The sequence below is a fragment of the Vulpes vulpes genome, chromosome 10, assembly GCF_048418805.1.
Source record: "Vulpes vulpes isolate BD-2025 chromosome 10, VulVul3, whole genome shotgun sequence".
NCBI classification, from domain to species: Eukaryota; Metazoa; Chordata; class Mammalia; order Carnivora; family Canidae; genus Vulpes; species Vulpes vulpes.
Window position 1 is genome coordinate 10061419 of NC_132789.1, and position 12277 is coordinate 10073695.

The 12277-nt window shown below is 43.5% G+C and overlaps 1 protein-coding gene across 9 annotated transcripts in view; it reads right to left on the reverse strand.

The window, feature by feature from the left end:
- Window positions 1-11979, reverse strand: part of HECTD4 (HECT domain E3 ubiquitin protein ligase 4) — a 185988-nt gene extending 174009 nt beyond the window's left edge. For all 9 annotated transcript variants that reach the window (XM_026018777.2, XM_072725162.1, XM_026018774.2 and 6 more), the window contains exon 1: window positions 11522-11979. In XM_026018777.2, the coding sequence (XP_025874562.2) occupies window positions 11522-11698 (177 nt within the window). In that variant the 5' untranslated portion in view covers window positions 11699-11979. The remainder of the gene's footprint in view (window positions 1-11521) is intronic.
- Window positions 11980-12277: the final 298 nt, after the last annotated feature.

Sequence of the window (12277 nt, forward strand, 5' to 3'; positions counted from 1 at the left end):
GGATCAAACCCCAGGTCAGGCTCCCTACTCAGCAGCGAGTCTGTTTGTCTTCCCCTCTTTCTCCCCCTCTCCTCCTTCCCTCCCTCAGCTTGCACTCTTTCTAAAATAAATAAATGAATCTTTCTTAAAAATAAAATAGCAGATGTGAGGCACCTGGTTGGCTCAGTCAGTAGAGCATGTGACTCTTGATCTTGGAGTCTTGAGTTGAAGCCCCATGTTGAGTATAGAGATTACATAAATAAATAAATAAATAAATAAACAAACAAACAAACAAACAAACAAACAAACTTTTAAAAAATGGGGTGCCTGGGTGGCTCAGTCGGTTGGGCTTCTGCCCTCAACTCTGGTCATGACCTCAGGGTCCTGGGATAGAGACCCACATCAGGTTCCCTGTTCAGCGGGGAGCCTGCTTCACTCTCACCCCCCTGCTTGTGCTTGCTCTCTCACCGTCTCTCTCTCTCTCTCTCTCTCTCTCTCCCTCCCTCAAATAAATAAAATCTTCAAAAAAAAAAAAAAAGAAAAGAAAAGAAAACAACCCAGCAGATGTGAGGAAAAAGCACTAAGATACAACAAGACAACCAAAATATATCCACAAATTACTATGTAGCCATTAAGAATTATAGTTTTTGGTTTTGTTTTTGTTTTTTTAAGATTTTATTTATTTATTCATGAGAGACACAGAAGGAGAGAGAGGCAGAGACACAGGCAGAGGGAGAAGCAGGCTCCATGCAGGGAGCCTGACATGGGACTCGATCCCGGGTCTCCAGGATCCCACCCTGGGCTGAAGTGGCACCAAACCGCTGAGCCACCAGGGCTGCCCACCTAAATTATGTTTTTAAATCTAATTTGACAAAATTGTTCCCAATAAGTGCTTAAAGGATATAAAACTATATATAGCATTTAATCTCAATTTTATTTATATATAAATATATGAATGGAAGGAAATAGTGAAAGATTAATATAACTATTTCTAGATGGTATAATCAAAGGATATTTCTTTTCTCTCTTACACATATAGGGGTTTTTTTTTATTTTCTACATCTATGTATTACTTCTTTATAAGCAAAAAAGTTTTGCATAACATAAAAATACAATCAACTTGGATCCCTGGATGGCTTAGTGGTTTAGCGCCTGTGTTCGGCCCAGGGCATTGTTCTGGAGTCCCAGGATCGAGTCCTACATGAAGCTCCCTGCATGGAGCCTGCTTCTCCCTCTGCCTGTGTCTCTGCCTCTCTCTCTCTGTCACTCATGAATAAATAAATAAAATCTTTTAAAAAAATACCATCAACTTAATGTGAGTTATTTTTCATACAGGTTAAAAAAAAGGTAGAATTACCCTTTATATTGGCACATAAGAGAAAATTTTAAGACAATCTGGGCCTAAACAGTCTCCCTAACAACCACCATGCACTCTGAACACACTTCAGGGGCCAGTGTGTCTCTTCCCAGAATGGGCAGCTCCCTGGCACTGCTCAAGTCTGGCAGCATCCCCAGACTATCAGAGTAAGAAGTTGCTCTCTCCTGCCTAAATATGGACGTGGTCTGTATTAACTGGATTACCAACCAAAATGAGTGTATGTCAGGAGCAAAGATCAAGCTGCAAGAGAAGTCCTCTGAAGTGAAGTGATAAGAGGTAGGCAGCAAAACAGAACACTCTGGCTTTTTTCAGCTGACCATGGTTTAGCTAGTATTTCCAGGTACCCAATTACATCTATAGGCTTACTCTTTTGGAGAGAAAGCCATTGGCTTAAGCAAATGATAAAATTAAGCAAATCCATGAATTCTAAATAATCTCTGAGGGTGCAAGGAAAAGAGGTTCTACCAAACACTGTTGCTGGAGTATAAACTAATATGGTCAACTTTGGAGAGCAATTTGGCAATATCTAATAAAATTTAAAATGGCCGGCCTTCTGGGTGGCTCAGTCAGTTGAGCGGCTGCCTTTGGCTTAGGTCGTGATCCCAAGACCCTGAGATTGAGCCCCGTGTCAGGCTCCCTGATCTCTGGGGAGTCTGCTTCTCCATCTCCATCTGTCCCTCCATCCTGCTCGTGCTCTCTCACTCTCTCAAATAGAATAAATAAAATCTTAGGAAAAAAAAATTTTTTTTAATGGTCACCCATGATCCAGCATTTCTGCTTTTCAGAACCTGCTCTAGAGAAATATTCCAACATGTACACAACAAGGATATGCATTGAAGGACCTATTTTATTTTATTTTATTTTATTTTATTTTATTTTAGATTTATTTATTTATTCAGGGGGGTGGGGGACAGAGGGAGAAGCAGGCTTCATGCAGGAAGCCTGACCTGGGACTCGATCCTGGGACTCCAAGAGCATGCCCTAGGCTGCAGGCGGCGCTAAACCGCTGCGCCACTGGAGCTGCCCTGAAGGACGAATTTTAATAGTGAAAACTGAAGGGGCAACTGGGTGGCTTAGTAGGTTGAGTGTCTGACTCTTGGTTTCAGCTCAGGTCATGATCTCAGGGTCCCAGGATCCAGGCCCGCATCGGGTGCTCAATGCACGGTCTACTTGTCCCTCTCCCTCTCAAATAAAAAAATATTCTTAAAAAAAATAGTGAAGGGCAGCCCTGGTGGCTCAGCGGTTTAGCGCCGCCTGAAGCCCAGGGTGTGATCCTGGAGACCATGGATCGAGTCCCACGTCAGGCTCCCTGCTTGGAGCCTGCTTCTCCCTCTGCCTGTGTCTCTGCCTCTCTCTCTCTCTCTCTCTCTTTCTCTCTCTCTCTCTCTCTCATGAATAAATAAATAAAATCTTTAAAAAAAAAAAAAAGAAGAAGAAGAAGAAGAAGAAGAAGAAGGGTCCTAACAAAAGCGATGCTGGAGGAGCCAAAGAGAAGACGTGTGATGACAGATCGGAGACCAGGGCAACAGACTCTCAAGACAGAGGAAGAAGCACTAGAAGCTGTGAACAAGGCCAAGAAACAGATTCTCCCCTAGAACGTGCAGAAGGAAGCAGACCTGCCAGCAGTTGACTTTAGCCCAGTGAGACTCTTTTTAGACTTCCAGTTTCCAGAAACATAAGAGCAAAGATAAGAATAAATTTGTGTTGTTTTAAGCCACTAACTTTGTGAGGATTTGTTAGCACAGCAACAGGAAACTAAAACACCCATCAATCAGGGAACAGCTAGATAAACTAGTATTTCTGGAGTCCCATGCAGCACTGAAAAAAAAATGTGGTAGATCTGTATATGGAGTATAGGAAGATCAAAACACATCATTGGTGGGATGCCAGGATGGCTCAGTGGTTGAGCATCTGCCTTTGGCTCAGGGCGTGATCCTAGAGTTCCGGGATCGAGTCCCACATTGGGGCTCCTGCGGGGAGTCTGCTTCTCCCTTTGCCTATGTCTCTGCCTTCTCTCTGTGTCTCTCATGAATAAAGAAAATCTTATATATATATATATATATATATATATATATATATATATATAATCTTTTATATATATATATATATATCATTGGCTTAAAAAGTGATGAAAAGATATGTCTAGCATCACATCTTCTCTGTAAGAAAAAAATAATAAAAAGCATATATGCACACAAACACACATAAAAATACACATTCAAAAGTGATCTTGGAGGAGGCACCTGGCTGATTCACATGGTTAAACGTCTGCCTTCAGCTCAGGTCATGATCCCAGGGTCCTGGGATGGAGTCCCTCCTCAGACTCCCTGCTCAGCAAGGAGTCTGCTTCTCCCTCTCCCTCTGCCTCTCCCCCTGCTTGTGTTCTCTGTCTCTCTCTCTCAAATGAATAAATAAATCTTTTAAAAAATTATCTTGGGGCACCTGGCTGGTTCTGTTGGTAGAACATGCAACGTACAACTCTTGATCTTGGGTTTATGGGTTCAAGCCCCACCTTAAATATAGAGATTGCCTAAAAATAAAATATTAAGAAAAAAACCTAGATCTTAAAGAACACATTAAAAATTTGAGCACTGATTTAAAAGTGGTGAGGAAAAAAATAAAATAAAATAATAAAAAATAAATAAAAATAGGGATCCCTGGGTGGCGCAGCAGTTTAGCGCCTGCCTTTGGCCCAGGGCGCGATCCTGGAGACCCGGGATCGAATCCCACGTCGGGCTCCCGGTGCATGGAGCCTGCTTCTCCCTCTGCCTATGTCTCTGCCTCTCTTTCTCTTTCTCTCTCTCTCTCTCTCTCTCTCTCTCTCTCTCGCTGTGTGACTAAAATAAATAAATAAAAATTTTAAAAAAAATAAATAAATAAAATAAATAAAAATAAAAGTGGTGAGTGGATGGAGACCCGGATTAGGAACAGTACGTAAGACACTTCAGTTTCATCTGTTTTTCCACTTTTTATAAGGATATATTCATGTATACATTTTTAAACTTTTTAATAGAAAAAAATAAAATTAAAAAATATTTTAATGGATACATAAATTGTGTTAAAAAAAAAAAAGGCAGGATGAAAGTAATAGTTATACAATATCTGCAGTCTTGTGACACCTGGTGGCTCAGCGGTTGAGCATCTGCCTTTGGCTCAGGGCATGATCCTGGGTTCTGGAGATCTGGTCCCGCATCAGGCTCCTTGCATGGAGTCTGCTTCTCCTCCCTCTACCTGTGTCTCTGTTTCTGTGTCTCTCATGAATAAATAAATAAAATCTTAAAAAAAAAAAAAAAAAAAAATATATATATATATATATATATATATATATATATCTGCAGTCTTCTCTCCTTTGGAAGTAGCTATGCATTTGTCCCATAGTTGATCACCTGCTATTATTTATATTTGTCTATAAATATTGACTAAACATCTTAAAAAGTAGACTATGCTCCTTGTGTTCATCCCACAAACACCACTGTAAAACAAGACGGAAAGAGGGGGAGGGAGGAGAGAGCATGGGGTCCTTTTGGGACCTGACAAGCCTTTCATAATTATCACTACAGATACCTTATTACTTAGGAAAGAACAGGAGCATGACAATCTACCTGTTAGCCCGGGCCAACAGGTGTTATTTTGTGACAGTCAATATGAAAGCCAAGAAGACAGATAATAATCAAAACTGATTTATTTAGCAAGATCTTAGACATACAATTGGAGGAAAACTGAAATGAAAACTATTATCTCATCTGCCTAGCTAGACTGCAAACAAATTGGGAAGGAAGAAAATTCCAGAGGGATCACATACACACACACACACACACACACACACACACACCCTATCTCCACTATCCACTTCAAGAGGGAAAAACATTTTTTTAAGATTTTATTTATTTATTCATGAGAGATAGAGAGAGAGAGGCAGAGACACAGGCAGAGGGAGAAGCAGGCTCCCCATGGGGAGCCCGATATGGGACTCAATCCCAGGATCCCGGGATCACACCCTGAGCCAAAGGCAGATGCTCAACCACTGAGCCACCCAGGCATCCCGAGAAGAAAGAAAATTTTGCCAATGGCACAGTTTTGCTTTCATATACAATGGGCAGCTGACTGAATATGCAAAAAACAACTTTCCAGCAAGGAAGCACCTTATAAAGACAGCCCATATACTCTAAGTACATAATCACATCCCTCCTTATCTAATCCTTACATTAACCCTATTATTACTCCCCTCCTACAAATGATGAGGTGTCTAACATAATTTTTGAACCTGGACCCTGGGCTAGAGTTGGACAGATCTATTTCACTCTCAGCTTTGTTAATTATATGACCTTTGACAAGTTACTTCACTTCCGTGCCACAGTCTCCTCATTTGTAAAATAAGGATAACGAAATTAACAAACTTAAAAGGTTTTTACAAGGATTGAATGAGATAATGGGTGTGAAGTGCTCAGCACAGAGCCTGGCACACAACATGCTGACGCTGTGGCCATGGCAATAAGTAGAGGTGGGGACAATGATGACAAGGAAGTTGCAGTGGAAGAAGAAACCAGGGATTAGTAAAGGTGTGGAACTGCCCAAAGTCATACAGCTAGTATGGGGCAGAGCTAGAATTTCAGTCCCCATCTTACTCTTTAAATCTGACTTTGACCTTTAGGCAAATACTGCCTCCCACAGTCATAAGGTATTTCATTCTAGCCAGCCAAACCTGAGAGCTGGTTGAGCCATTTTTGCCCAAGCTCACAGAACACTGCACAAAGATTCAGTTGACTCTTCTTCCAATGCTCATTAATTACACTGTCATTAACTTTACTTGCAGCAAAGGTAGTTTTATTCATTTATTCATTACCTCTTCTAAATTTAGAATGTGGAATTCTATAAAAGTACATAAACCACTTCTGAATGAATCTAACCAAAGGATTAACTGGCTGGTGGTAGCCTCCTAGGAGAATACATCAACATTTATAAATCTAAAGTATCCTCTCAGGGGATCCCTGGGTGGCTCAGTGGTTTAGCACCTGCGTTTGGCCCAGTGTGTGCTCCTGGAATCCTGGGATCAAGTCCCACATCAGGCTCCCTGCAAGGAGCCTGCTTCTCCCTCTGCCTGTGTCTCTGCCTCTGTGTGTGTGTGTCTCTCTCATGAATAAATAAATAAAATCTTTTTTAAAAATTTAAAAAATAAAGCATCATCTCAAAGGCTTCATCTGAATGTACCCTAAGTATTCAAAGCCTTAACTCATTTCAGTTGATTGACTCCTTCCCTTATGGAGCAAAACAACAAACAGGAAACAAAAAACCCTCCTGATCCTTTTCTCATTTCCTAAATAGTTCTCAAGTAAAGCATTCTGGGTTTACATAGGGTTTGTTCATTTGCTTTAGTGAGATGTAACAGGCATACAATGAACTGCACATATTGAAAACACTCAATTTGATGAGTTTTGACATATGCATATATACAACCATCACAAATTATTGTTGCATTTTCTAGAATTTCATATAAGTGAAATCTTAAAATATTTATTCCTGTTTATCTAGTTTCTTCCACCCAGCATAAATCACACCTGTTTAGATTGTTGATGGACCTTTAGATTGTTTTCAGTTTTTGACAAGCACAAATAAAGCTGCCATGAACCTTCATGTTCTTTTTTTTTTTTTTTTTTTTTTTTTTTTATTTATTTATGATAGTCACAGAGAGAGAGAGAGAGAGAGGCAGAGACACAGGCAGAGGGAGAAGCAGGCTCCATGCACCGGGAGCCTGATGTGGGATTCGATCCCGGGTCTCCAGGATCGCGCCCTGGGCCAAAGGCAAGCGCCAAACCACTGCGCCACCCAGGGATCCCGGACCTTCATGTTCAAGTCTTTTTTTCCCCCATGTTCAAGTCTTTTGAATTGGCATAAGTGTGTGGGGATGGGGTGGGTTCTTATTAAGAAAACGCACACACAATGAAAAATAAGAAATATTAACTTAAATGCCTGAGTTCAAAATTAATCTAAACTACAGGGTACAAAATAGCTTAGCCAATTTGGGCAAATCAATGAGCTTTTCTGTCAACATCCATATGTGCAATGCCCGTCCCCACTGGAGTCTGAAGCAAAATGAGATAGGAAGCAGGAACCTTTTGGAACTTCCACAAATAAGCTATTCCTTTTTGTCTTGTAAATTCTCTTTAAAAAAAAAAAAGAAGAAGAAGACTAATGTTCTAGGAAATGTAATGCATAATGCAATATTTGAGTTGTCATTTTTAAGTTTTTTTAACTTCTTAAATTAAAAAAAATAATTTCTTAAATTATTTCACACTTAAAAAAATAATTTCCTACACACCTTCACTTTCTGCCAACAACATGAAATTAAAATAAATACAACTAGCTATTTTATTTTATTTTTTCAGGTAGCTATTTTAAACACCAAGAAAAAAAGCCCTCACTCTGCATTTCTTTTTTTTTTTTTTTCCACTCTGCATTTCTAATACATTCCAGTGGATTCAAAGTCCTTATCTTGGGGCAGCCCAGGTGACGGTGGCACAGTGGTTTAGTAAACCGCCTGCAGACTGGGGTGTGATCCTGGAGACCCGGGATCGAGTCCCACATCAGGCTTCCTGCATGGGGCCTGCTTCTCTCTCTGCCTGTGTCTCTGCCTCTCTCTCGCTCTCTCTGAATTAATAAATAAATAAATCTTAAAAAAAAAAAGTCCTTATCTTCCAGCCTTACTTGATCTGCATCTACCACCACTACAACCACCACCCGCCCCCCATCTCTCATCCTCCTCCTCTTCCCCTTGGTTTACTGGGCTCAGAGCTCCAAACTAGGGCCGCTAAAGATGCTTGCTGCCCTCTGAGGGCCCTAGCTCTTGCTGTCCTCGGTCTAGGATGTACTTTCCCCAGTAGCCGTATGGTAGGCACACTCTCACTTCCTTCGGGGCTCTGCTCAAATGCCATTCTGTGCTCTCCTTTCCTGCCCATCCTACCTAAGAGGGAGCCCTTCCCCACCATCACTCTCCATCCCTCCTACCCAGCTATATTTGTCTCCACAGCACTTATCAGGTATTATGTACATGTATACATATATAGAATACATATTTGATGATCATTATTGTCTATATCTTCCCACTCAAATAAAAGTTTTTTAAAGACAAAGGTTTTATTTTATCCTCTGCTGCATCTTCAATGCCCAGGACAGTGGGCCCGGATCACTTCTGAATTCCACAAATACTTACTGAAGAAATTTGTTGATTACACATTATTTATTGATTAAAAAAATAAACTGAGGAGTCTGGTTGGCTCTGTTGGAAGAGCACCTGATTCTTGGTCTCAGGGTCGTGAGTTCAAACCCCATCTTGGGTATAGAGATAGATAGATATATGATAGATAGATAGATGGATAGATAGAAAGATAGATAGATTAAATCTGTTTAGAATTCACTAGGAAGAAAAAATAGGAAGAAAAATTTTAATTCAAATGCTGGACACTTAAATTAAAATGCTAAGTCAATGTTAATCGACTTCATAGGATGGATTCTTTTCTCAAATTGACATTTAACTTTGAGCAGCACTTACAAAGTGAAAAGAACACTGGAATTCAAAGGTAGGAAAGCCTGGATCTAGTCACCTGTCCTGACATAACTAATTTCACTACCAAGTCATAACAGCTCCGGACCTCAGATAACTTTTCTCTAAAATGAGGAAAGTGATTATCTCTAAGGCCCCTTCGTGCTCTAAAATCCTGAGATTCTACTGCAATTAGTACACACATATGCATTAATATTGCCAGTCATAAATTAGTCAGCTTAATCCAAATTTGTCCTAATCCAAAACTGTCAACGGAAGGATTCTATCTAACTAGAAAAGCCGGTGAAAAAAAATTGTTAGCCAGTTAGTCTACTGGAAGAAGAGGCTTAGAAGAGCATACTTCATAGGGGTGGTAGCATTTCAATGTTAGCTTTTTTAAAAAGTTGATGAACCTTTAATCTTCCTCAAATATTAAAAAAAAATAATTACTAGAAAGGATATAAAAATATCTGGTTATTATCCTATCTGTATCCAGTTATGAAATTTTAGATAATTACAAATATGAGTATCATACATACAAGGAGGTAGCAGAATATTATGATCAGAAGCAGACATGTTAGAGACCAACAGACCCTAGTTAATGTCCAAGATCTCTATGTGTGACCTTGAGTAAGTCACACACTTAATCTGCATTTTGCTTGCCTCATCTGCACAATGGGTGCAACATTTATAGTTGTTCCAACAGGTAACAATTTTTACCTACTAGGATTCTTTTGGGAACTTAATAAGATGATGTCTGACACACAGGATATACTTAATATTAGTTAATACACCTTTGCAAACACAAATCTAACAGCCACAAAAATATTCTTAGCTATCCGTTTCTACTGATACAATATAGCTAGCCTATATAGCAAATGGAAAGAAATGAAAAAAGTTCTTCACCACTGACAGTCATGGAAGGTCAGAACATACATTTTCTTTGAGTTTTTAAAAATCTACCAAACCAGGGAGGTTTTCTTTGAGATCATTCTTCTGTGGAAAGAACTGACAAATACTCAATACATTTATGCAGTAAACATCTTGGGAAAGCCAACTTAATAGCTCAGTTATTTTGAACTATTCCTACCTTTTTAATCCTAAAAATAAACATGTTATATACATATCAAATTTTGGGATCTCTAATCTTAGTGTTTAAGGAACAAAAGAGCATCCACTTTCCACATTTCACATACAACAAAGTCAATTAAATAAAAAGATTCCACCATCATAGCATAATACCCGTTGACTTTTCAAGCCAATAAAACACTTGCTTTTTCTAGAATAGGCCCAAATGAGGCATAATAAAACCATAATCCCATGTTAGGAATTCCCTATCAACTTCTATCTTCCCTTTTCGGTGGCCAAACTGAAAAATAAGTCAATTAAGAGTTCACAATGGGAATACTGCAACCTCAACCTCAAACCCAGACACAAAACACAGTGGAACGCTTTCCCATCTCAAGCACGCCCAAACGCCTTGGCGAACGCGATCTGATCACTACCGTTTCCAGAAACACACTGTAATGTATTTTAATCCATTTCTATAAACGTTCCTTGTGCTGAAAGCCAAAGTGCATGCAAAACCGCAAAACACAAAAGATTCTTCGCATTCCGTTTTTAGCCAGAAGATAGGCCATCCTCTCCGCGCCCTACCCTAGAGAGTCTTCCTTGCGACAGTAGGAATGACACCCCATGCTACCTACACATCAAAATATCACCCCAAAGTGGAGGGGGTGCAGCGTCAGCATCGGCTGGCCTGGATGAAAGGATACTGCCAGTATTCCCACCTCTGGGCAAACATGAAACCAAGTGAAGTCGGTGGAAAGTTCTCAACAACCGAGATATTTGGTTTCCTTCTGCTCCAAACACAGCAGCAGCAAAAAATGCGGAGATTTGCTTTTGCACCTGCCACGGCTCACGGCTCCTAAGCCTCGGCTTCCCGGCGACTCCCGAGCTCACGAAAAAGGCCTTGAGGCCTAAAGCGCCCGTGACCCCTTGCGGAGAGCGCACGGAGGGCCCCTGTAGCATCACCCTCGCTGTCCACACCGCCCGCTTCCCTGACAAAGGCCCCGTGTCGGTCCGAGGCACGACACAGAGAAGTTACCGGTTTGCCCATCACGGACCGACAGCTGCCAATACCCTCCGGGGGTGGGGGTACCGGCGGGGTGCAGATCAACGTAGGACTGGCAATGAGAAAGGGAGAGGTATACAACGTTAAAATTAAAACGTCCCCAAAGCTAAGCAACCTGGGTGTGCCCCGCAAGTGAGTCCAGAGGGCTCGTGGGGGAGGGGAGAGAGAGCCGGGGAGGCGACGGTGGCTCCTCCAGGGCGTGAAGGCCGTGCCGAGTGACAGTCTAATAAAATGCTGGGTGTCAGAACGCTCAGAAGGAAACCACAAATGCAATCCCCCGCGAGCCTGAGGCCCTGAGGAGGCAGGGAGGCGGGCGGGCTGCGGATCTGCGGCCGCGGCCCCCCACCTGTCCGCCCTGCGCCCACACACCTGCCGGGGCACACTCTGGGGAGCCTCGGGGTGGGGGTGCGGCAGAGGTGCGATGGCCCGAGCCCTGGGGTGCGGGGCGGGCGGGCTAATGGGCTGGCAGAGGCCGGGGAGCAGCCTCGCTCACCTCCAAGTCGGTGTCGGCGGCCTCCGGGGCCCCGAGGATCTCGCTCGGCAGCTCGGCTAGGTCGGTGACCCGGATCAGCCCGTCGTGCAGGAAGATGGTCTCCTCCTTCACCGAGAGCCACTGCGCCGAGTCCGCGGCCGCCGCCGCCGCAGCTGCCGCGGCCGCCGACGAGCCCATGGCCCTGGCTGAGGGCTGGACGGTGAGGGGCAGCCGCCCGGCCCGGGGGAAACGCGAGCAGGAGCCGCCGAGATCACCAGTCCATAGCAGCAGCAGCCGCGCCCGCCTGCAGCGCCCCGCTCGCCGCGTCGCCCGTGCAGCTCCGCCCTAGGCGGTCCGAGCCGCCATCCCCCCACCCCCGGCCCGGGAGACCCCGGCCCCGCCGCCACCGCCGCCGCCCTGAGGAGCAGGACCCGCCTCTGCCGCTCAGCAGCCAACTGTCAGTAAGACGCCATGTTGGGGGCGGGGCTCCCGGCATGCCCCGCGGAGCGGACAATACAGGCTCCGCCCCCCGCTTGGCCCCGCCCCCAGGCGGCCCGGGCCTCCCAAATCTGCAGGACCTCTCTGCCTCGCCTTTCGCTCGATCTTGTCCTCAGACTGACCTTCCCCCTCGTTCCACCTCTAGCCGTCCAGGGGCGCCCGGGATCTGCCGTCCACCAGCAGAAGAAGCCGCCGCCTCCCCTCCTCTCCCTCCTCGGGTGTGCATCCTTCGCAGGGGCCAGAACGCCCCATCCTCGACAGAACTTAAGAGGTTCATTT